This window comes from Columba livia, chromosome 2 (assembly GCF_036013475.1).
Source record: "Columba livia isolate bColLiv1 breed racing homer chromosome 2, bColLiv1.pat.W.v2, whole genome shotgun sequence".
Classification (NCBI taxonomy): Eukaryota; Metazoa; Chordata; class Aves; order Columbiformes; family Columbidae; genus Columba; species Columba livia.
Window position 1 is genome coordinate 104036633 of NC_088603.1, and position 26095 is coordinate 104062727.

General features: G+C 35.3%; 1 protein-coding gene across 7 annotated transcripts in view; it reads right to left on the minus strand.

Annotated features, from left to right (window-relative positions):
• The window catches only part of CCDC102B (coiled-coil domain containing 102B), a 185027-nt gene that overhangs the window by 124027 nt on the left and 34905 nt on the right, over positions 1 to 26095 (minus strand). For all 7 annotated transcript variants that reach the window (XM_065053051.1, XM_065053047.1, XM_065053048.1 and 4 more), the window contains exons 2-5: positions 20482 to 21102; positions 18652 to 18860; positions 13106 to 13214; positions 12117 to 12197 (exon numbers count right to left, since the gene is read on the minus strand). In XM_065053051.1, the coding sequence (XP_064909123.1) occupies positions 12117 to 12197; positions 13106 to 13214; positions 18652 to 18860; positions 20482 to 21048 (966 nt within the window). In that variant the 5' untranslated portion in view covers positions 21049 to 21102. The remainder of the gene's footprint in view (positions 1 to 12116; positions 12198 to 13105; positions 13215 to 18651; positions 18861 to 20481; positions 21103 to 26095) is intronic.

Below are 26095 nucleotides of genomic sequence, written 5' to 3' on the forward strand. Positions count from 1 at the left end.
ATGATAATCATGACCTTACATAAAAATGGCTTGTACAAAATGCCCACTTGCTAGATTTCTACATGCAAGTGATACTTGAGGTAGGATTATAATTACTTAATTCTGAAACTGAATTTCGTTTTTTGCCTGAAGCTGAACATAAGAATTATAGTTACAACGAAGACCAATCTAAATGAACATTATAGAGTGGCTTTGGTGAATTTAAAGTGTTTTTTTAATCTCAGTCAAGAAAAGAACTCACATTTCAGCTAATCCCTTGGAGGATATTGCTTGAAATTTAGAAAGGACACACATCAACCAAAACTCTCAAAACCTGACAAGCCATCACTCCTCTGGAGAATGAGAACTCCTGTGTGCTAACAAGTGCATAGCTGCTTTTGCTACTATGCATGGAGAGGTTCAATTTTTAATGCAGGGACTAAACAAGTAAAAATCTCCATATTAATTAACAATAAATAATCTAGGAAATGTACCTGAAATTAATTTCTTAAAAAAGAAAAAAAAAATCACGCCTTAATGTTTATATTTCACTACTGAGCAAAGGAAAACTGGAGTTCTTGACATTCACACCAAAAGGGTTTGTTTGTTTTGTAAACAGTAGCATGTTTTTCTTGCAGTTGATTGGATTATGACAGAACACAACAGTGGTTCTGAAAGGTTTAATACTATACAATTTGCTTTATATTTCAAAAGAAGATATAAAAGGCCTCTGCTGAGAACTCTTTTTTTTTTTTATGACACTTGAAACCTTTTATTAAACTCTGCTTATTTCCCTTTTCATCTAGGTATAATTACAATGGCAGGCTGAAGTTGCCCAGATTAAGAGTTTTTATGATCTGAAATTAGTCCACCTCTGTTACTAGTGCTGTTATCACAGGGAGGGCAAGGGAGGAGAGTGTGGCTTTTTGTTTTTTTTTCCTTCACAAACCACATGCAACAAACTTCTTCCCACAATAAGGAACACAGGCTACCACCTCAGAGGGCTGAGACTGATTAACCCAATTCTTTTCCAACATCAAGATAAAGAACAGGTTTGTTAATTTGTATGCCTATGAGTAGAAATACATATACAGACTGTATTTGAAGCAAATATAAGTTATTATTCTATGCAAAAGGATGTATGATCAAATTGCTAGTCTTAACTCGCAGAACAATGATAATTTTTAAAAACTGGATTTTTACAGATATACAGCATACAAATTTAATTGCAGTCCAGACTATAACAGCCTGCCTCACTTTGCTTCGAGTAGTTACCTATTGCTGTGTGTTTGGTAATGTTATTAGCTACTATTGGCAACTAATTCAGGAACTAGAATAAGCCATGACCCATTCTAATAAACACTGTAAAAGGAAGATGATAATATTTACTTAAAAAAAACACAAGGATTTATCAAAAGATGATGACTGCAGAAAATCACCTGAAAACTAAACTAAACAGTGCAATGGGTAATCTCTCTCTCTCTTTTTTTTTTTTTTTTTTTTTTAAGGGGTTTTTGCCATATAGAAGGTCAACACCTCTCTGTTTCCAACTGTTTTCTAAACCAGCCTTTCATCCTGACTTCATATTGCTGTATTGAGTCAAATGTATGGATAAATAAAGAGCTGTAACAAAACAGTAAATCAACAGTGATCAGTATGACTGGAAGCACTGAAAGCAAGTTCAAATTGTCATCAGTCTCAAGAACTTCCTAGACTGTATCAGAACACTGTTCAACCCAAATTACCAGAAATTATTAAATTATTAATATTAAAGACATTACAAGAATGTTAATTGATAAGCATAGAAAATCTAACTAAAATTATCTCAGTTTACAGTACATTTTTTGATGTAACTGCTAATGAATCATGCCAACAATACATCAAACCTGACAGCAATAGTCAAAGCACTCTACATTTGTCAGGAACTATGTAAGATCACTTATCTTACAGATGAGAACTGTTGACTTTTCAAATTATTAGTTAAGTGGTGCTGGGAAAAGGATGTTTGCTGTAATTGTAAATCTCTAAAAACAAATACATCTTAGATAACTAGAATACTAAATAGTGTGAAGCTACACCAGAATTTGTAATCATTACTTTCCTGTAGGCAAAACAATCCATACCAACATACTTAATTGAAATTTGCAAGTCTATTTGGACATAATGTTAAATTTTCAGGAAAATCAGGATTGCATGAAAGTTTCTTGATGAATACCAGACTACTATATCAACATTAATTTAAGTGCAGGTAATTCATACTATATACCAGATATCAAAAAGTTGCCATGTTCTGGTTCAATGAGCTTTCTCTTTAAACAACAGCCTATGCTAAAAGGGACAGATTAAACCAGTATTTAAGCTTACTTTCTCTTCTGAACCAAAAGTTCAACAGGATCCAAGAAATGCAGAAGCTGGCTTTATTCAATTAAATTTTAAAGCATTATGTTGCTTAGACTCCAGATAAATATGGTATAGAACGTTACCTCCACCCAGGTCTTCTTTCAGAATATGAACCTGAAATATACAGTCAGTTGATCTAGATCAGTAATTACGTAAAGGTTATTTCTATAGCTCAAGGGCCTGCTGATGAGTGCCTGTAGAAATAGTACTACTGTTTTCGGCACAGTTTACATGACACCTCTTTTGTTTTATCTGAATCATACCTACAACAATATGTTAACTTGGTGTTTTGAAGTTACAAATGTCCCTGAAGAATAATCTGGCACAGTTTTTAATCACTTGTTACTACAGTTTAAATTAGGAACTGATCCAAAGTTAATTGACATCAGCAGATTTCTCATTGACTTCAGGATATCACTGGTGTTATTGCTCAAACAAATAGGCAGCACAACACTGATGTTAACAAGGAAAGTTTCTTACCGTATCCAAACAAAATGCTCATTAATTTTTCCTAAGATTGAATTCTTTGTTTGAAAGTAATCTGAAAATGTAATGCTACAGTGCAAAGGCACTTACTTCACTGCCAAACTGTTCTCTTTAAGCATGAAGACCAAAGAGGAAAATTCTTATTACTTAGTAAACAGGAAAAAAAAAAAAGTGGGAGAGAGAGAAAAAAAAAATATGGAAAAAAAAAGCTGATTCTCTTCTTATCCTACCTCCCATGAAAGTACTACTTCTTTGTTCTGGAATCAATACAACTCTCTTGTATACACTGTAGTGAAGTCAAAAGACAATTCCATTTCAGCAGCCAAAATTAAACAGTAAATCTGACTTCTTATGCCACACACACAAGTTACAAGTTAGGAAGCACAATCACCTATTCATTCTGAAAGACGTATGAATATAACCATATCCTAGATGACAGGCATGAAGCTACATCTATTCTATCACTAAATGTTTAGGAACTTTCTTTCTTTCATAGAACATGACAGGATCCTTTAAAAACAAGATGCTTCATTCCAGTTGCCCATGTTTTCCCTCCAAAAATGCAAAAAATTACTCAATCCATTTGCCATATAGTAAATCTGAAACTCTAGATTACTACTGAGCAATGGTTTTCACAAATATTCATGCCTTGCATAGACTTACAACTCAATACAGAGAGATATTCCCAACAGTCCTGCTGACTCCGCAATGGAAACTTTACAAGTACAAAGGTGTTATATATTGGGTGAATAAAGTACCATTTACGCATTTCTTATTTACATTATGAGAAGAGCTTGCAAGGTGACAGGATTAGTTTCCATGGTCTGCAGATTTGAATGAAAGCGAGTTAATTTTCTTCATGCAGTTACAAACCTTTCTTTTTTTATTGTAGCTAGTATGGTCATTGTTTGGATTAAGTTTGAGAACAGGAGGATAAACACCGTGGGACATAGTTAATGTTTTTCTTCAAATAACTTTCCAGTGTCTTTGAGTTGGAAAAAACAGAATGTAAGAGCTTGTTGTTATCTTAGCTGTTGTCTGAGCCAAGGTCATTCTGAGCTCTTTGCCCACAGGTGTGAGGCAGCCAGGACAGGGGACACAGATGGGGCAGACCTTGTCCAGACTGATCAATAAGAATATGCAATTAGCATCATACTTCATATTTAAGGGGAGTCAGGTTTTCCAGCTAGGGAGACAGAGACCCATTCCAGTTGTGCTCTGTTTTAGTTGACTACCATTCAGGAGCTCCTTTTGCTTGGCCTTTGCCATCCTGCTGTTTTGCAGTGGCCTCTGGTCCTTTCTGTCTTTTTCTCTCTTCCCCCAGGATCACCTGTTTGGGACCAGGGTGCTCTTCCTGAGAATAGCTGCTCAGTGTAGAAGGACTTAGTGAGGAATTGCATTGAGTATCTTTTATTTTATATTCTATTTTTTTGTATATTGGTATATGAGTGTTATTTGGCAGTCTTATTAAACTGTGTTTATCTCAATCAACAAGCTTCTCCCTTCCTTTTTGATTCTCTCCCCTATTCAGTGAGGGGGAAGGGGGGAAGTGGGCAAGTGGCTATCGTGATTAGATTGCTAGCTCAGGTTTTGTTTTTTTTTTTAGTAGGAAGGTCAAATGTCATGCCTAGGAAAGAGCATTTTATTTCCAAACATTTTTGTTGTTGTTGTTGTTGTTTTCTTTAGTGACACATTGCTATCCTTATTTGGATAAGGATAGACAAAAAACAATTACATCATTAGGTACAAAATACTTGTATCTTTAATTCAATGTCTTTAACATGCCAGGCATTAAATTCAATTTTGTACATTCTAACACTTTTTACATGTCATTCATTACAGGTTTATTTGTTTTTTAAAGAAACTGCTTATTTTAGACCAAGTTGGTTTTATGTAAATGAGTAACAACTAAGTCTACTAGCAGAAATATTTACTTAAACAAGAAAATAAGTGAATACTCAAACATAATCCTGAAAAGCAAATTCAGAAGATTTATACATATTCCATAAAATATTTTAGGGGTGATTTTTGTTAAACTATACACTGTAAAAAATTCATTTCTGTACAGGGCCATATGGTGAACTGAACACACAAATATGTTATTAACAAATAATTTTCTCATCATTTTGGAGTTCTCCGTCTAAGCTATGAAAAACTGTTTTTCCTAAAAATGCAATGCCAACCTCTAGGACAAAGATTGCTTCATGTATATAAACACAAAAGTGCATGTATACAAGTGTGTGTTATATTCCTCCCTTGTCTTCAAGACATTTCCTCACCAGTTTATACCTTCTGCTGGTGGCAGACCAGAAGGCTAAAAGATCCTCTACAAATGTTGCAGCTTTGGTGTGGTATGCTTTTCATAGAGAAGCAATATGCACAGGTAAGTTTCAGTAGGCACACATATCATTCTTCTAAAGTTATTTCCTCACAGAAATGAGTTTTCATCTTCCAGTTGTAACAGAATGCCACTAAATAAACATTCCTGGTCTTGGTCTGTATTTTCATTGCCAAACATGTAACTAAGACGCAGGAAATATTGGCAAGTACAACTCAATACAGTTTAAATATCTTGTTAGAAACTAATATAAGGAAAAAAAAAAAAAGTCAATGAAACAGATTTTTCTAGCACTTTCCAAATTACATTTGTACGAAAATAGGCAAGCAAATGGAACCTTGATGCTATGCACCATCACAAATTATACTTTCTGTTAGACAGGAAAAACATTCACATTAAGTATATAATTTCTAGTGATAACACTAAATATGAACTGGTATCTATTTTACAAAAGCAATGGAAAGAATGGTTAATGCTTTACAAGAATTCTTGCTTAAGCAATGCTCTAGAATTCTTTCCTTGTTCTCATACTATCTGTAAGCCATTGTAATTTAGACATGAAAATGAAATGTGTATATCTAAAGTAATTTTTCAGTACTTTTATCAAACCACAAGTCAAATGTTTGGTATCATCAGCTTTCTGTTTCACTCAGTGTGAAAATCATACCAGCCTCTCAAACAAAGGAAAGATTGAGATCAGTAAGGAACATTCCAAATTCTAGATCTAATCTAAAAATAATGAGATTTTACCACAGGATAATTAACAACACTGGGCTTCCACTCTATTAAGTCATTCGAGTTCTCAAGTAATTCAGGTATTGTTTTCAGAAAATTGCCCAACAATATTTGAAAATTCTGATATCAAATGTTTCAAAGATTCCTTTAGCTCACTCAGACAGACTACTGGCTATTCTGTAGCTTATAAAATCATCAAAAAATAATTTTTTGGGACACCATTTTATTCCTATGATAGCTATGCAAAGTATGCAATATTTCTGTGTATCTCAGGTTGTAATTAAACAGAGCAAATCACAGTATCCAGTATAGCCACTAAGGCTACTGTTTTATATCTGGTAATTTTTATGATTACTACAGGATTCAGGGGACAGTCAGAATGCATTTTTAGGTTCAAGCAAACAGTATGTGACAGAATAGATGTTCCTACTACATGTCTCTAAATTTCCTGTAAGATTATCAGAGTATCACTATTTCTAACTTGTGTACATACTAAATAAATGAAAAGAGCAATTACAGGCAAGCAGATCTGTAGCATCTTCACACTATAATGTAATTTCCCAATAAACATTTCTGGAAAATGTGAATGTGGAAATAATACCGAATCTTTAACAAGAACTAACTGTTAACAACCTGGGTCTCCAAAAATGCTGTCCCATTAAAAAACAAAAACAAAAACAACAACAACAACAAAAACATTTGAATGTCTACAGTAAGAATAGAAGACTTGGGACATCCAGAGGCCTCACTTGCCTCAGTGGAGTTTCCTTCACTTGGGTAACAACAAACAGGAAACTGTTACAGTTCTCTTAAAGAAAGTAATGCACCTAAGTAACAACATATAGATTTCAACAATATGCAGGGTAGAACATCTATACATTGAGAACAGAAAACATGTGTTCTAAAAGGTGTTGAAAGATATTTCCTCTGCTCTCTGCTTAAAGATACAAAATGCTAATTTAGCGTGTGTTCCTTTTCATCTGATGATACTTCTCTTGATACTGACATTCAAACAGGCTTTGAGCACCAATTACTGTAATGTTTGCCTCTTATTCCACATACTGGGCTGTGAATTTCTCTCATTTCCAACACAGTAAGCAATGTACAATAAGGCCACATTCTGTACTTCAGCTATCAGAAAATTATTTTAAACAACACAGAAGTCACTGCCTGTAGTGGCATTTGTAAGTCTACAGTGCACACCAGTGGAATATAGCAGTATATGCTTTTTTTCACTGTTCTCGTTATAACGTAAAATTGCTTTGTAAATAGTCCACCTTATTTAACTTTTAAAGCACTAGAAAAGCACATCCTTCAGAAATTATTAAGTCAGATATAAAATGTTGAGAAAGATTTGCAAAGAATTTAAACAAGAATGTTTTATTGTGTATGTTAAAAGATTAAACGAGAGTTCTAAAACCTACAACTTTATCAGTCTTGAGAACTATAGTTCTGTGTTTACAAACACACCAAGGATTTACTCTGTTTTATGAAGAGTCCAAAGACCTAACTAGTTGAACTCAGATATACTTTTTGTGTCTTGCAGACTGTAAAGTTAGTTAATTGATCTGTAAACTAAGCTGTATCTGACAAAACTGGATAGCCCATTTCCAGGGACATTCAACTAGAAATGTCATTGATGTCAAAGTTTTCTTGTTCTTCTTTTCTTAGTTTTTCTTACAAAGATTACTTTAAAAACAAACGTATCTGATGTCAACACCCTTTATTTATTGAATGGTTTTACAGACTTAATCTTCGCCTTTCTGTGGATTCTCATGCAAAAACAACAATGTAGGTATAATTTTGTACTGAGCATTTGCTTTGCCCTTTTTAAGAACAACAAAGTGTTTTACAGTTGTTAATAGATTATTTGTAATATATGTGAAAAGCAAGGCATAGGAAATATTAATTGACTTAGTATCCCACTAAGAGCTGCAAGCTCTCCTAGAAGTGAACTTTTTAAACTAGACAGTATACACAAAACGATTTTGACAGCTAAGAAATGTAGACGTATATATCTTAGTTTAAGATGTGATCTTATGGACCAAATACTGTGTAACAACCTCACAAATAGGTCTCTCCAGAAGTCCCAAATGTATCTAGTGATCTCTAATACTGACAGTATTGTCAGGTCACAAATTCACAATAATTTGTAAGACTGGCTTTAGAAAGTACAACATAGTTTTTCTACAATAAACACAATATGTAATGTAGGGACACGGCAGTTCCCTTCCTCTTTGCTCCCTAGGAAAATATTTGGTGGACAAAGCCTTAATTTACTAGTTCTCTAAAGAAAGCCAAGACACCTTTTTCACCATGTAGTCACTCAGGTAAGGCAAAATTCAAACCCTAATCCAGGGGTGTGAAACTCATTTTCACCGGGTACCACATCAGCCTCGCCATTGCCTTCAAAGGGACGAATGTAATTTTAGGACTGTATGCAGTATACTTCGAATTACACCTGTCCCTTTGAAGGCAACCTAATCTATAGTGAGGAGGTAATCTTTGAGAAGAGCAGCCAATCAGGACTTGGTTTGAAACTGTTCTAGTGAAAGAATACTTGAAAGCAAAAAAAGGCCAGAGGAAGCTAAATGAATGAGAAATTCTGAGTGTCCTTAGAAAAACAGAATAGTGTGCAGTAAAAGGAGACAACATTTGACTGCTTGCAAATAAACGGAGTGCTGTTAAACATCAATCAAGATTTTAACAATAAGCTTCTTATGGTTAACCTTAGCTTCTTACCTCATTATTTAGTGGGAGAGCAGAATTTTTGTAACAGAAAAAGAAAAAATCTGCTTCAACACTAAATGTAACTTCCTGTTGTATCTGTTAAAATGGCCTAATTTATGACCTAAACAGGACAAATTAAGTGCCAGTATCGCACAAAGTTACATGTAATGCTCGTAGTTGTGACAAACATAAATTGTCCCTTTAAAACTTTTTTTTAATTAATTCAATACCTTGAAAACTTATTAACAATTTCCAAATTGATGCAGAATTAATCACTTTTTGCATCAATTTTAAGAAAGATTATCATCAAGATCACCAAGGCTTTTCATATTTAGTTTCTTCCAAGCTAAGTGAATACTTGTCTTTTAACAGAAAGTAATTAGTTACTGGAAGCATTAATAGTGAAATCTTGGCAGCTGTGAAGCATCTAACTTTACACAAAATTTCTGACTTCCAAAATGCTAGCAGACCTAACCACTGCTAAAAATGGTTTAATTTGTAGTGACACTGCCACTTGCAAACTTAGCATTTTTTAACGCATTCCCAGTGGGGCTGTCAGGTGATCTACCAAAGAAAATAGCAGACTAATTTATTCATAACTGAAACTGAAAACTCCTAGTCAAAGATATGGAAAGAATCCAGAGATCACAGTATCACAGTATGTTTGGGATCGGAAGGGACCTCAAAAGATCATCTAGTCCAATCCCCCAATGACAATGATTAATCTGTTATAAATCTAGAAATTCCTTTGTGATTTAATATTGCAAGTATGTATATGAATCAGATTCCATGCTTAGCCTAGTACATGTCTGTGCTTTTCTTAATTTTACTTTCAATATTTTTCCTGTCAAAAACCTTGTGTGGTGTTCCAGTAACCACTTCTCAACAGTAATATATAGTAAGTGACATTCACGCACTCATTACCAACACACAAGATCTGTTTTTTTCAATAAAGAAAAAAGACCACTTACAAAAGACCCCACAGATGTAAGTAATTTCATTCACATTAGTCAGATTCATCAAGACCAATGTTTTCCTGTAATTTAAAAACTAGATGTATGTGTCCTATGAATTCTGAAAACAAACAGAACGCTCAAAATGTCACTTCCTGTTAGCAATTAAAGCAATTCGGCACGTTCCCTGAAAAAAAAAAAAAAAAAAACGAAAAACAAAAAAACAAAAAAACAAAAAAACAAACAAACAAAAAAACACACCACCACATATATATGTGTATATACATGCATATATATAAAAATTGGAATCTATCCATCTACAAGCTCTTCTCAGCAGATTTTTACTTCTTAGTGTTCTATTCCTGCTGACAGTGCCATAAAACATAAAGACTACATTTCTTAACCAACACAATTAACTAAATCTAGACTTCCTCTGTTGTGCAGAAGCATGACAAACTAAAATCCTACTTAATGACCAAGCAGAAAATAAAGAACTAAAAACTGAAGCAACTCAAATATGACAGGAAAATGTTGATTTGTTGCTGTGGATATTAATCTATAAAGGAAATTCCATTTCTGTATGCACCATCTTATAACTAGAACTTGGAATTTAATAGACTACTTGTAAAGTCTTCCAAAATGTGAAAAGAAAGCTAATTAATTTTCCTGGATTATTTCCAAATCTGAGATGTGACATTTATAGGAAATTTTAAATTCTATATCTATATTTAGTTGTACAGATACATACTTTGAGTTTTTTTTTTTTTTTTTTTATCTAAGAGGTCCTCAACCCATCGTTCTGAAAGCTAAATCCTGAAAGCTGCAATGCAAATATTTCTTAGTATTCTACTCATGAACCTGAATTGAAATGAACATTTATTTTCTAACACTGTTCCTACATAACCAGATCATGTTCTTAAATTACTCCTTTCTTTGCTTATCTCCTGTATAGAAGTATATTGCTTTCTTGCATCAAGAACTCCACCAGAAGTTCCCTGCTAAGCTAAATCTGTCTCCTGACACATTTACCTGCTACCCTGAGTATTAGGACAGACCTTTGTTACACTTGGAAGATGCTGCACTTCAAGACTTACTAGCTTTGGTGAACTCCTTTACCAGTCAGAGCTGTCTCTCATGGGATCCTATCCAACAGTTCCCTGACTAAGCCAACATCCTGTTTTCCTTAGATTCTGTGTCTGTACAGTGCTGCTTGCCTTTCTCACTTCCCTCAGGATGACAAACACCACTATTTCAAAGTTAGTATGGACAAGGATGTTATTCATTATCACATCCCCAACTAGTTTTTTTGATACTAGTCAAGAGCAGACGCAGCTATGCATCACCACTGATTGGTTCATTTAATATCTACAAGAAATTATTGCTGAAGCCCTTCGGAAATCTCTTTGATTGCAGCAGCCAAATTGTTTTTCTAGCAAATGTGCAGTCAGTCCCACATTAGAACCAGGATCTGCAACTTAGAAACTTGAGTTCTTTAAAGACTTTATTTGCTTCCTCATCAGATGGTCTCTAACAAACTCGCACATCAATGTCACACTTACTGGCCTCTCCTCTGATGCTAAGCCACAAGTTCCCATCCCTCAGGAGAGCTCAGAAGGTCTGACTGCTTATAGAGTTGAGGGTAACTTCCATCCTTTTAGCCCCTCCTTCCTAGTCTTTCCTGAAGTCCTTCATAGGACTCCAGTTGTGGGAACTTTGCACAATATCTTAATTGCTCCAACAATACTGTAGCTCTGTAGCCACACATGGCTCTAATTCTTCCTACTTCTTTCCCAGGATGTGTGTATTTCTGTACCAACACTTGAGGTACAAGTCCCTTCACCTTGTTTTGTCATTCATGAAGTCTTGTTCCTATCAGCTCTGTAGTTCCTATCAGAGCTTTCTACCTCTGAACATCACTCATCACCTTACTGTGGGCTGTAATCCTCCACTCCCATCATTCTTCTTTCAAAGCTTTCCTCACTAGGTTGGCCAGTTTGTTGGATCAAGGAGGCAACACCTGGACCCCTGTGACCTCAAGCCCAGAGCTGTGTGTTCATTCCCAATATGCCCCCAGGAGTATTGCTGGTGCCTATGTGCATGAGCAGCAGGGAACAGTAGTCAAAGGACTGGGCAGACTTTAGCAATCTCTCTGAAACATTCCGGATCCAAGCCCACAGCAAGTAATGTAACTCTCAAAAAGGTAAGTGGGGAACACAGGAGTTTCTGTCCCCATAGGACGGGGTCTCTCTCTCACTGTTTCCTCCTGAGTGCACGGTTCAGGTTAAAGCTGGCTCTGATGACTCCTCAATCATAGATTTATTCTCTTGTGCTATTGTTGAACCTATTCTGCAACTGGGGATCTGTATGTGGAAAAAGAGCTATGCTCCAGTTGCTGGAGATCATAGGTTTCCAGTCTTTCTACTACAGGGTTCTATTTACCTCGCAAGTAATCTCAGTCTCTGGTTGCCCCTCCTATGTGGTTCAGACCCTCTTACCTCTGGAGACCCTGGGAAGGTCCTCTCAGTCTCCCCTTTGTCTTCCCTGGGCCTGCCCAGCCTGTTCGCTTCTTCCTGCAGCTGAAACGGGGAAACATATATCCTCAACCAGCATGCATATCCTGTAGGCATGGACACCCACTACTATTGCTGATGTGTCTCATACTGCCATCAGCACATTTCCAGCCCCCTCCCACATGCAAACCACTGGACAAGCCGCCACTCCCTATAGATGCAGTGCAGGACCTGTGCATGAGACCTGGCAGCTCTCCCTCAGCATCACCTGAATGGACACTTGGCTCTCTCTAAACAGAACTCACCTCTCTTGGACACAGCCTAGATCTCAGGATGCCCCCACCACCTCTAAGGGTGCTGCCCCCCTCTTTGCCAAACTGTCACCTCCACCATGCCCACTTGGTAGCCCAGGGACAACATTCTCACAGTGACAGGCCTTTTCCATACACCTGCTTGCCCCACATGGGTCCCTTCTGCCTGAAAACAAGCCCAGCTGGACCGTAACCATGGTTCACTGTATATAGAATCATAGAACCATTTTGGTTGGAAAAGACCTTTAAGATCATTGAGTCCAGCCATTAAACTAGTGGTGCCAAGTCCACCTCTAAACCATGTGCCTAAGAACCTCATCTATGCAACATCTACATTGGGGCCACCACCCTCATCACACACAGGGATGGAGCACCAGCACCTGCCTCCTCCAGCCAGTCCCTTCCTGTGAGACAATGGCATCACCCTAGTGCCACCCTTGCAGCTCTCCAGCACCAGTGCCACCATGGCAGCACGTGACCCCTGCACCAGGGCTGGGCTTCTCCACCCACCCTTGACAGGACCCTCTGCAGCAGCCTATGGGGAAAAATAGTTGAAAAATGGTTGATTTATCACTTTGATAAACCCTAGGTATGATTTTACTCTTAGTTACAACCCAAGAAACCAGAAGTCTGAATTTTGTTTCTTACTCCATGCTAACATACCTGTTTCAGGCTTTCCAGCTTGGTTTGTCTCAGTTCTTCATATTTCCATTTCCAAAGAAATAATTCATTTTCTGTCTTTTCCATTTCTCTTTCCAGAAAAACATTCATTCTGAAAAAGTATTTTAAAAGTCAGCATTATGTATTTTTGAAGGTGACAACAGACAAATTACTTTGAATTTCCTTTTCATAGCTTGCTATATTTTGCTGCCTTTATCAATCATATATCTGTTTTTTATTGAAAACCTATAGTGTCATTATATAACTATTCCAAGAGATTTACCAAAAATAATAGCAAAAGAGATGAAAGAAATCCAGTAGTACAGAATTTAAATTTTACGTGAAATAAAATTTGGGGATAAACTGAAGAAAATTTGAAAATGGACTTCAGTTAAGGATTCAAGTTGGCTAACACATGGTGAGTTAATGAAGATCCTCAGAGAAAAGGTACTGTATCACTTTTATTTGGATACAGATGGAAGATTATTTTAAACACGCAGAAGGAATGGATACAGTATGTCGACAGTACGGAAACCAAAGATGCTATAGATATTTCATGTTTCCAAAAATAATTGTTCATGAAAGGAAATGCTAGAATAAATTTAGGAAAATTTACTATTTAGCTCAGAGGTATTACACCCTCATTAAGCATTTGCCTCTGGAATGCTATTTGAGCATAAAGTCCATTACTACATTTAGGAAAAATATTTAAGATACACAATCCAGTAAGAGCAAAAAATGATTCCTTAGACAAAGGTATTCTATTATGAAACAATGAATTTTTATATTTACTTTTACTCCTCTTCTAGCCAATTAAAATGTTTTCAACCATTCAGAAAATATTGAAAGAAATATGAAGCAGGAGAGGCACTACAGATGTTCTTGTCTTTGAGACAAATTAAAAACTCATTTATTTCTTCACAGGAAACAGTATTAGCCAAGTTCCAAAGACAAGAATGCATTTCTCATAATTTCTCTTTATGAAATTCCTCCATAATTTCATTTGAAATTTGTGCAACACACATCTCATTTTGCAATTATGCAACAAAATAGAATTTGGAACATAATTAAAAGTGAATGAAAAAATTCTTAATTATAGAGAAAAGCTTTCAAATTATATTTCTAACATTTCTATGAAATTAAATCACAGTTTAAAATTCTGGAATATTCCATTAGCTATAAACTTAAACATAGGTATACAGCCCATAAAGTGAGGATGCTGAAAAAAACGTTACATTTGCAAAACAGTAAAACCACATAAATACTATTATGTTGGGAGATGAAAATTTTACATTTTGTAGGTCTTGTGATAATGGGAGTATTAAGGGCTACTATACCAGAAAAGACAAAAATATTGAAATAGCAGAAAAGAAATTTGTAATACTGGTAATGAAAGAAACTGTTATATGCCACCGTAGTTATTTTCTATTCTGAGGCTAACAGAATTTCTTAATCTCTTTACTAAAGGTATTATTGCCAGGCTGACTATAGCTGCATTCTGAGAATATTTTGTTTAAAATTAACCTTCCACAACAACTTTGTTAACTTTAATGAATTAAAGCAAAGTGGTGAGGTGTGTCTGGGGCATGTCTATGCAGCATACGGCAGGCCTGCACAGAGATACCAACAGTTACCACTGACTGGCCTGGCTCAGGTCCTGGAAGCAATGTCAGCTACATTAATGAAACGATTCACTTGAGTGAAGTATCATCTTGTTCTCTCTTCTTTTACAACTAAACCTAATGCTCTTGAACCAGGGATCTCTTTTTTTCTGCATAGATACAGCACACAGCAGAGATTACTTTAACACCTATGGCTCCCATAACATTATGGTAATAAAATAAACATCATCAATCACAAAGCAAAGTGGAGCAAGATGACTTCTGATATATGTAAAGAATCTAAGACAGGCATATCAACTGTGTAGTTTTTCTTATAAGATAATGGGATATCTCAGTGGAACGGTGTTATGACTTCATCAGGGAACTAAAAGAAGAATTAAAAGGGATGTTTAATACAGTAGAAAGTGAAAGCATGAAAAATGACATTTTAATACTTCGAATAATAGTCTCTTGACTTTACTGAATACATTGAAGTCCTTAGAAATGGTCTAATTTGAAAAGGAAAAGAGGAATGTCCAGTATGTAGTGCTTACTTAGAAGATACTGCTTTTATTTTATGTTACAGCTCAGATACCTCTGATGCTACTAAACGAAACAGATCATCCTGACTACATAAAGTTTGCTATTTAAATAAATAAAACAAAGAGTGGAATAAAGAACATAGCAGAGATTGGTGAAGCAGCTTACTACTACTTAAATAAAAGATCAAGATCAGAGCATTTTTAATGGATCTTGTAGTAATCTATTTTAACTCATTGTCTAATTAAATCACAGAATTACACAGAATGGTTGAGGTTGAAAGGAACCTCTGGAGGTCATCTGGCCCACTCCTCTTCCTCTGATTAAAGCAGGGTCATCTAGAGCTGGTTGTTCAGGTCCATGTCCAGAAGGCTTTTGAATGTCTTCAAGGATGCAGACTTGGCAACTTGTCTGGGCAACCTATGCTAGTGTTTGTTCATTCTCACAGTAAAAAGGTCATTTTTGATGCTCAGATAGAGCCTCCTGTTTCCCTTGCTTAAGTCTAGCCATCCATTCCTAAGCAATTCCTCCGTGATATTTTCAATTACCAGTGTAGTTTGTGGATGTTTGGTTCTAGACCAAAGACAGACTTTTTCAAAAGGGAACAAATTAAGATCTTGAAACTAGAAGACATTTAGATGAGACCATTGATCCAAAAGATGAGTAAGGATAGCTATTTTAGGCAAATGATTCTTCAAAGTGTTGAACAAGTCATAAGGTCTTTAATTCCCCTTTATGTCATGGGACCTCAAAAGTGCATTTGATATAAACCATGGTGTATAATAGAGGATTTTGGTGTCTGATTTCACATTGTGGATCCCACCCTGAAGTTCTCTGAAAGTCAAAACATAAACTTTAAGGTCTTTTTATTTATTTTTTTATAAGAGCTCCTTTCTTTATATATTTTTCAAAGCCTGATCCCTGGCTTCAGGTTGAGTTTACTGAAGACAGCTTTAAACAGAATGTAAAAAGCATAGGTCCTCTCAAGGTGAAGAAACAAAACGTGTTATAAGGAGACTTGTCAGGTAACCAGGAGTAAGCCCAAACACTGGCTCTGCATGAGCTAACTTGACTCTGGAGGGGATGTGGCCACAGTTCTGGAGAACTGAATGTTAACCAAAAAACTGCTGAGAAATCCTGTGCTGCATGAGTAAGATTATACTGACTGCCAAGGTAACCTTTGGCCTTGGGGTTCAAGCTGTCTGTGATCCAAGCTTGCTTTTGATGCAGAACAGCTGTGTGTCCTTGGCTCAAGTTTACTGGGAAAATTGCTAAGTTGTGAGGAAGAAGCTGTGAGAAAGTACTTAAGCAAGAGCCATGCAAGATAAGAAAAGGAAAAATGCAAACGGGTGAGATTCTTGAGATAGTCTTTATTAGCAGCCATCGGATCCAGGGGTAAGAATGAACATGTATAAAACCCTAAGAGGAAAAACTGGGAATATGAAGATGGAGACTCAGCAGAAGAAGCCCCATTCCATCAAGCAGTGTGGATCAACTCTTTCTGAGCTGGCAAGTGACAGCCTGCCCAACATAGGCTGTCTCAACAAACTGGTGCTTACATTAATGCTTATCCTAGTAACATTATTTCTAACTATTTATTGTGTGCACTGCCAAAAATAATTGCTTCGTACTTTTAAGTTGCACACTTTCTGCTTACAGAACATCTTTGAACTTGGGAAGTGTTGCCCAAAGTGATCTAGAGAGGGGGTTGTTACACCAGTACCCACTATTAGATGGAAATGACTACTCTGTGAGCGTTTGCTGCCCAAGGGTGGTACTGCCATGTGTTGCACTGGGTAGACATGCCCCAGTTCTTACCATGTGCCAGTAAATTTATTACCGTATACCATAGTCAGTATATATCTAGGAATAAATGGCCGATTCTGTCTCTCTGAAGTACAGTCACAAATTGGCTACAGAAGCACATGGATAGACAAACCAAAAGCAGGAGGTATAACCAACATTTATTTTGTCTAAGAAGTGATTAAAAAATAAGAGTTGAAAAATTATCCTCTTTCTAAAAGTAAAGTTTTATATATGCATGTATCTATACTGTGATCACTGTTGAAAAATGAAGTACCTAGGACTCTAAATATTTCAGCCAGAGGAGAATGGATATGTGAGGCATGAGGTTTTTAACTTGCAAGAAATACCATTACAAGCTGGAAAATTTAGGCTTTTGGGGATTTTTGCATCTAAATTCTTTTTAATGAGATAAAACATTCTTCTGGTTATCTGCTGCAATATAATTCAAATAAAGGATTATTTGGATTATTGTATGTTTTCTACAGCTATCTAATTCATATAACAGAACACAGTAGATACTAGTTAAGAATTTAAAGGGTTTTGTGTGTTTTGGCTTTCTTTTTTTTTTTTTACCTTGGACTTGTGGCATCTACAGGACAATTGTTGAAAAAAAAGTGACTGAAAATAAATTCTAAACTGAAACTGTTGGATGTATTTGCAACAGATGGGGCATTTTCTTCCTTTTCATTTTCTAATTAACTTCAGATGGTTTTGAAGTTACAGTCACATAGTGCTTGAATTCTCCTGCTACATCCATCATACGTCACAAACTATGTGTTCCCTTGGAAAGCCTTTTTGGTGTCATTCAGTCTTGCTAAATACCGATCATCTATATGAAACATCAAGGAATTCCTACCAACACATAGATCACGTGCTGGAATATAGTGTATAATCAACATATGAATATTTTTAGGCCACCAAAACGCACATTTACTCTTTATGTGAGGTAAATTTGATATGATACAACAAGTGTACAATATGTGCGTTATTCTCCTCTGTTACCTGCTTTTGACATAGGCCTTACTACAGGTGAAGAGGTTAAGATAAACAGCATTTTGCAGCTGCATTCATGTGCTTTTAATTAAAAAATGCCCTTAGTCATTCTGCACTTAGACTCTTTCAAAGTCTGCTGCTAGAGTATATGAAAATTTATTAAAATGTACAATGCATGCCAGTAACTGAGTATAACACACATTAGAGATCACTGGATTGATAAAAAATCACTAGTAAGTATATTTTTTTAAAATTTGTTGTACATTTTTAACAGTTCTGTGTGGAACATTTCTTATTTAAATGACAGAAAAGCCACATACTGTTTTTAACTGTTTACGAAATATGGAAACATTGATTTTCAATACTTTTAAGCAAGAAAAAAAAAATCTTTATACTGAAATTTCTCTCTAAATTCTTATCAAAGCCTTGTAAATAGCAATTAATAAAGCTCGGAAATGAGAACATATGAATTATGAATGCAAACATCACCATATCTGGTTTAGAAAGTGTCTTAAAAACTTATGTTTTTAATAGAGATTTCCCCAGGTAATATGTTTTTTTCACACAGAATCACAGAATCACAGAATCAACTGGGTTGGTTGCACTTACTCTCTTTCCTTCTGTAAGATTTTCTGCATCTTTGCCAAATGCAAGCGCAAGACATATATTAAATCATTCTCTATTGTCTTAGCTGAATTATCCAAACTTTTTTCAGGTTCCTCCAAAGAGATGCTGGGAATTCCATTGAAAAAGGAATCAGGAGGCTTTGGAGTGATTTTTTTACTGTGATTGCCTTCATCTTTGATTAACTCTACATCCTGAGAAAACAGAAAATATGACATGCAAGAAAAACATAAATGAAGGGAAAAGTCTAACATAACTTCCGCAGGGCCTACCAAGGCTCTTCTAGACATTTAAGCCACGAAGGAGAAAAAAAGGTATAAGTAACATCTTGTACAGTTACATTGTGTATGGACAGAATGTGCAAAAGTCATTGTAGTTGGATCACTGTCATTTTGTGATGTCTCACAACTGTTACGACAACCTTCACATCCAAAATATTTCTAATGGATCTTTATTAAAGAAATAGATTTCAATTATCATTAGTTGTCTATAGCTACAGAGAAGACAGAATCTAGACCTAACAAAAGCAGGAATACAATTTATGCATACAAGAAACTATACATTAAGAACTCTTATAATCTCTTATAAACACTAATTTTCTTTAGAAATGTATTTAAATTTTATAATCTCTGATGAATTGTGTTTAAAAGCTAATCTCATTTTAGCAGATTACCAACAGTTTTATTTCATGTCACTCTGTTCTTTCATGTTTTTAAAAGAATACTTGAAATCTACATCAGAAAACCTCAGAACGTCCTGAAAAAATAAGACTTTTCCATTCATATTTAAAGTTTCAGTTTTCATTAAATTATTTTATACTAAGGAGAAAGATAAACAGTTAAAATAGATTTGCCTTCCTATGGCCCATTTGTCTGCCCAAAAATATGAAAGGCATGTTTGTTTTTTTTTTTCCAAGTTTATTCTCACTGCTAACACTATGGTGGTTTTCTTTTCAGAATTCACAGGAATATAATATAATTTATGTGCATTACTGAGTGAGTGAATATTCTGGACAGTATACATTCAGGCGTAAAATCATGATAATTTTCATTGAACTGAAGTAAAAAATATCCTACAACCTATAATGCAGAAAAAAAAAAAAATCCTACAATGTAGGAAAAGTAATTCCTACCTCTACAGTGACTGCTATCTGTCAGACAAATAACAAGTATAGTTTTTATATGGTGCTGTCTATGATGACTATATAAAGCAGGACAAGGCACAGACTTAAAACTGGCAAAACATGAGCAAATAGTTTCATTTTGATGAATTAGTTTTTTCGTACAGAAGTAGGAGCCAGCCATATTTAGCCATGCCCAAACTTGATTGTTAATTCTGCTTAACAACTTAATTGCACTCCTCACCAAATAAAAATCTTGCCACTTTGCAGAAGAATTTGCCTCACCTCTTTCCTCATTTCAGAGGCTTTGCAAAGGGAGATTTACACTGTTTTTAGAAGCTGGGAACCTACATTTCTTTTATTCAAGGCAAAAAAAAAAAATAAAAGAAAAATAAAGGTACACAAAACATGGTGAATTCAGACAACAGAGCTAATCTGTTATCTTAAAACATTAGAGTCAGAACAATACTCTTAAGTTATTGGATGTGAGTGTTACTTCAACATTTAGCCATACTTGAAAGGTATTTTTTTCCAGATTTCTCTATATTAGGAATACAGGTGAATAAAAAAAGTGATTTTACTATTGAGGGGATCAGGTAGAATTTTAGTCTAAATCTTTGAAACATCCCATTTGCAGATACACATCTATAATTTCGCACTTCTTCACGAACTAAAAAAAAATCCCCATTCTTTACCTTCTTTGTGTATTCTGCTCCAGGAATCCTGTTGGTTTTGCTCAGTACTTCCAGAGGTTCTTGTTCCAGAAATGTTAACTGGTTTAGGTCTTTTTTAATATGAGATAATTCTGGGCAACTGAATTCTGTTTTCCAAGTAGATACCTTTTCTACATTTTCCTTCTCACTTACTAAATCTTGATTTATTTTTTTAAGCATACTCAGTTCTTTTGCAACACTGTCTAATTTGATTCTCAGTTGTTGTGCTTCCTCTCGGGCTTTATTTCTTTCTGCTCTAACTTTGCTCCATTTTTCCCTCCAGTTGGCGGTACAATCTGACCACCAACGCATGGTCTTCTCCATTTGGGCAGCTCTGGCTTTGACTTCTTCCAGCTCCTGAATTCTTACTGCTTCAAAAATTTCCCAGTCACTGCTGTAATTTTTATACATATATGGGTAATGAGATGAACATGGGTAGAAACTTTGAGATGGCAGATTTGAATTACACAGATGGACAACTGGTAAGCGATCCCCAGCTAATTTATTAGGTTGTCTTGTTTGGGTCCCCAAAACCTGCATCTCTTCCATTAGTTTCTGAACAGAGTTTAAATTTGGGTTTTGATTCACAAACTAACTTCACTCCTAAAACAAAAGACAAAGAAAAACATTAACTTATCTTCCATCAAATTATATGAATAAGCTGAAACAGTAGTTTATTTTACATCTAATGACATAAACATAATAATACTGTTAATGTTTTAGAAATTTTCTCCATCCAGAAGAAATAGCTATCAAAATATATTTTATGCATTACTTTTTGAGTACACCATGAACAGACACAACTATTACTTGACTAGGAATTGCTAACAAGGAAAAAACCAAAATGAAACAAACTCCTAAAAATTATGCTACTCCAGTAGAAGACTAAATAGTTTAAATAAAAAAAAATAGCTTCTATATTCCAATGTCCATCTGTAAAATATCATGTTTATGTTAGAGCAACTAGTGTTAACACCTGTAGTTGAAATGTAGAATGCAGTAAACAAAATACTGAAGAGCAGATAGTCTTGGCATTGTGATTCAGTCCTGTTTCATTTCAGCTGAAGGTTTTGGTTCCCGTTTCTCAGCTGTTTCCAACTTTTCAGTGCTTTCTAGGACATTTATTTACCATTTGTTAGAAGCTTCTGGAGAACAGTTGTAGTCAAGTATGGATGTGAGAGAAGGAAAAAGGACAGTAAATAACTCTAACTCCCTTCATAATCACTGTCTGGTATAGCATGGCCAACCCCCACAACAGCACTACACAGATGTGGAACAGCCATTGCCAAAGCTTGATCAAGGCCCAGTCTTTTTCTTATTGCCCGACCCACTTCCAGAAATTCTTGAGATAAAAAAATGCATTCTTGTAAGTTTGTAGGACAAAGTCCTAGGAAGAAAAAAAAACAAATCCAAAACCCAACCAAATCAGAACTCCACCAATTCTTTTGTTTAGCAGTAAGGGTAACTTACTCAAGAAAAACTGACACCTATGAAGGCACATTGTATTTATATTGGTAAAAAATGTCATTTAACTCATAACTGACCATAAATAACATTAAACATCGATGAAGTAGATACAGTAGGTTAATGACTATAACAATAGACCTTGCCTGTGTTGTACTCTTTGACAGAAGTCAAATAGCAAATCAATACATGCTTAAATTTCCCTATTTGTAAAACAAGGATAATGTACAGTTTGAAACAATTATTGAAAAAGCACTGTCCAAAAAATGAGGCACTGTTTTCGCTAAGTGTGCTTTCATTTTTTCTTTTTTCTTTGGTTTGTTTTTTTTTTTTTTTATTTTCAAATAGAAAGACAGTACTGAGGGGCCTACACCTGAATCCATAATTGTTGTACTGGAAATACAGCTTTGAAGTATCTCGATATTTCACTGTGTAGAAACACATGCAAACTTTCTTTGGTCAGGTAGTCTGTCTTCACCCTGATATATGTACAAATTATTAGTAGCTTTCATTGTTTGCAGACAGAATGTCTCATTCTGTCTCCTTTGCACACAATATAAACAATCAAATATTGTACAGAGGTAGTGATGAAGCCAAATTCTCAAAAACAAAAGAATGAAACATAACTGGACCCCATGATTCACTGAAGGCTTTTAACATCTCTGTTTCACCCATGGGACTTTTTCTCTGCAGTTCATGTTAGAAGTTTGATCATTTACTAAAAACAGAGGTGTACAAAAGTGCAATGTTTCTTTGAAGTCTTTTAGATTTTTTTTTTGATTAGTCAGCAAGGTACAGTGGTGGCCTCATAATTTAAGAAACGCCTTGTAATTTAACATTACTTTTAGGACCAGAGAGAACATGAGTATATATGTAATATGGGAAGCATGATTCATTACTTATTCTGATTTTATTAATTTGATAATAACCTCAAGAAAAAAAACCTAAACACACTACTGTTCTAACTTTGTTGAATTTCCATTCCATTTTAGAGTGAAACATCCACAGGTCTTCTGCATACAGCCCTGGTTTAACTGAAGTAAAAAGATGTTTTCCCATTGACATTAATGAAAGCAGGATTTTCTGCTTTGCAGAAGTGCTGTACTGCACTGCTGCTGAGAAGACAGCCCCTCCTTTTTCACACATGCATCAACATGTTCTTAACTAGGTAGATTTCCTCTTAGTAAAAGCAGTTAAATAATCAGATCAAACAGATGTAACATTCACAGCTAGTACTGTTTTAGCTTCACTAGAGATGGTATTTAATTTATATAACTAGTAGAATTACCTAAGTAATATCCAGAGAGCAACAGCCAAGCATTTATGAACAAAGTAAAACAATTTATATATTGCATGCAAGATTATACTTAAAACACTGTATTTGACTTCATTATATGAAACTGAAAGAGAACTATGTATTTAATTGACGACTAGAGAAAATTTGCGCTCCTCTGCAAGAAAGGCTTGGGCAGGAACCTCTTTTTGTCTAAAGTGAGGTTTTGCTTATAATCCTCCTTTCCTGGCCAAAAACTACAATGTATCGTGCTGACCCATTATGATTAACCTACCTGTCAGGTTAATCAACCTCTATGACCACACATGATGAAAGCAAATGAACTACCCCTTTAAACTGCCACAATTTGTTGTGAGATATTTCTCTCTTTCTCTCTTTCTCTCTTTCTCTCTTTCTCTTTCTCTCTTTCTCTCTTTCTGTCTTTCTCTCTCTCTCCCTTCCTTCCTTCCTTCCTTCCTTCCTTCCTTCCTTCCTTCCTTCCTTCCTTTCCTTCCTTCCTTCCTTTCCTTCCTTTCCTTCCTTTCCTTCCTTTCCTTCCTTCCTTCCTTCCTTCCTTTCCTTCCTTTCCTTCCTTTCTTCCTTCTTTTCCTTCCCTTCCTTCCCTTCCTTCCCTTCCTTCCCTTCCTTCCCTCCTTTCCTTCCTTTCCTTCCCTTCCCTTCCTTCCCTTCCTTCCTTCCTTCCTTCCTTTCTTTCTTTCTTTCTTTCTTTCTCCTAGAACACCTAGAATTGGAACTTTTAATGTAGTGTTTAAATTTTCTGCAGATTTTTTTCACATTTTCATTTGATCAGAAATCTAATAAATTCTTGTGAGTGTTAAAGCATATCGATAATAGCATCAAGGATGAATATTCTTATGCATCTAGTTTAACATCCATACCTGAATACAGCAGCTCTGTTGCTACAGAGTTGTAGAGCAACTCTGATAAAAATGGTGATAGGAATTCTATTTCAGCTGTGAATGAATAAGAGTTGTGCTTATTTCTATTTTAAAAATAAATAAATAAAAATCCTTGAAAGGAAGCAAATATTTAAAAAAAAAAAAAAAGTGTTGATTAATATAAAAGTGCCTGAAATGGTCAGAATCTCACAGTTCCAGAGGGATTATTAATATAGGCTTTTTTTTCTTTTTCCAACTTCAGTCTGATCTTTCATGTTCTCAAAAATACTGCACTGATGAAATAACAACACGTTTAACTGAAAACTATCGTAATACTGAATCGGTTTTTACTGAAACTTTAATCATCCCTGTAGTTACAGAGATACTTTAAAAATAAATTATCTGGTGTATGACCACCTCATAGTAAAGTAAAACATCACATATTTACATTGAACTTTGAAAACTCTCATCTATCTGTATATTGCCAGTCTGTTCAAGAGGGGAACCAGAACATTTTCTAAGTTTCATGTTAACAATAACCAAGACAAGAAAGCTATGTGTTAATATTGTTACAGGTACAGACCTCTAAACTTCAAAAATTTCACAAGTCTGAAAATCAAGGTAAAAAAAACCAACCTGCCTGCAGCTAGTTTTAAAGTTGCTAGCTTGAGTTTCCAGCAGCAGACTAGCTAGCATAGCAGATGAAGTTCAGTGATGGTTATTACTTAATAAAAGGTGATTGGATGGAAGATAAAATAAAGTTAGGGAAGCAGATGAAAGCGAGGATTTTCTGTCTGATGAACCCTTCTGATAGTTTCACTCTTAACAACTGAGAAACAATACAGTAATACAGAATCCCTTTTAGAGCAGTTTTTCTTCAATGAATAATCCAAAATAAGTATGCACAAAATATAGGAAGCAACATTCATTCTGTTATGTGAGTGGTGTGGGGAGAATATGAGAGAAAGATAGAAGGAGATCTAGTGGCTCTCAAAGAAAAAAGAAGTTGCAGACATTTGGCAAACACTACAAGGAATATAGGTCTAAACCATATTCCATTATATTGCAAGCTTTGCTTATTTACCTAATGATCCTAAACACCAATAAGAAAAAGAAGAGCTCTTTATTTATTCTTACAGGCTATTATTATGGGCAGAGAGAAATGTACTAAACCTTGGTGGCACAGTTAACAAAATTACCAGGAGAGAAAAGATTTATTTCACTTCCCCCTCATTAATACTTGCTCACTGAACTCAGTTTTTTCAGTGAGTTCGGTAGCTACGTCAGCAACTTGAGGATAATATATCAAAATTCTTTTAATAATTGCATGACTTAATCTTTAGGTACATGCTTTTTAATTAATAAGAATTCGGCCAAACATTTTTAAAGGGAGTTTGTATCTTTACATAAAATACATGTTTTATATCAAGCCAGTTAATTTTCTTTTGTCTAATCTATATAGGGCAAATGAAGGACAAAATGAAGCATTAAAGCTACACACGTGCTTTTTAATTGGTACTGGAAACTCAGAACTTTCCATGATATTGCTGCAGCTGTGCCTTCAATCAACAAACCCCTATACAGGAAGAAGACTTTGAGAAGATGCACAGGGGTGATGGGCTCATTATGGAAAGAATATAGGGAGTGACAGACTGTCACTCGCTGAAAATTTGGCTGTTTACAAAGGACTGCTCACTACTGAGTCATCAACTCAGGAAAGGAAGATCAAGATATGTGTGCCTATTCCTGTTGTAACGCTCATTTTACCTAGTAAGACACAGCCCTTAGAGGTTCTACCCACTGGCTAGAAAATTTCAACAGGCTGTGAGGAGAGGATGCTTGGTGGTAAAAGGTCTGGCAAAACATATTGTAGATTCACGTCATTTTTGTCAAACAATGGTACAGCATGTCACTGACATTTTACCACCTTCAGAGAAGGTAAACTAATCTGGAAACTTAG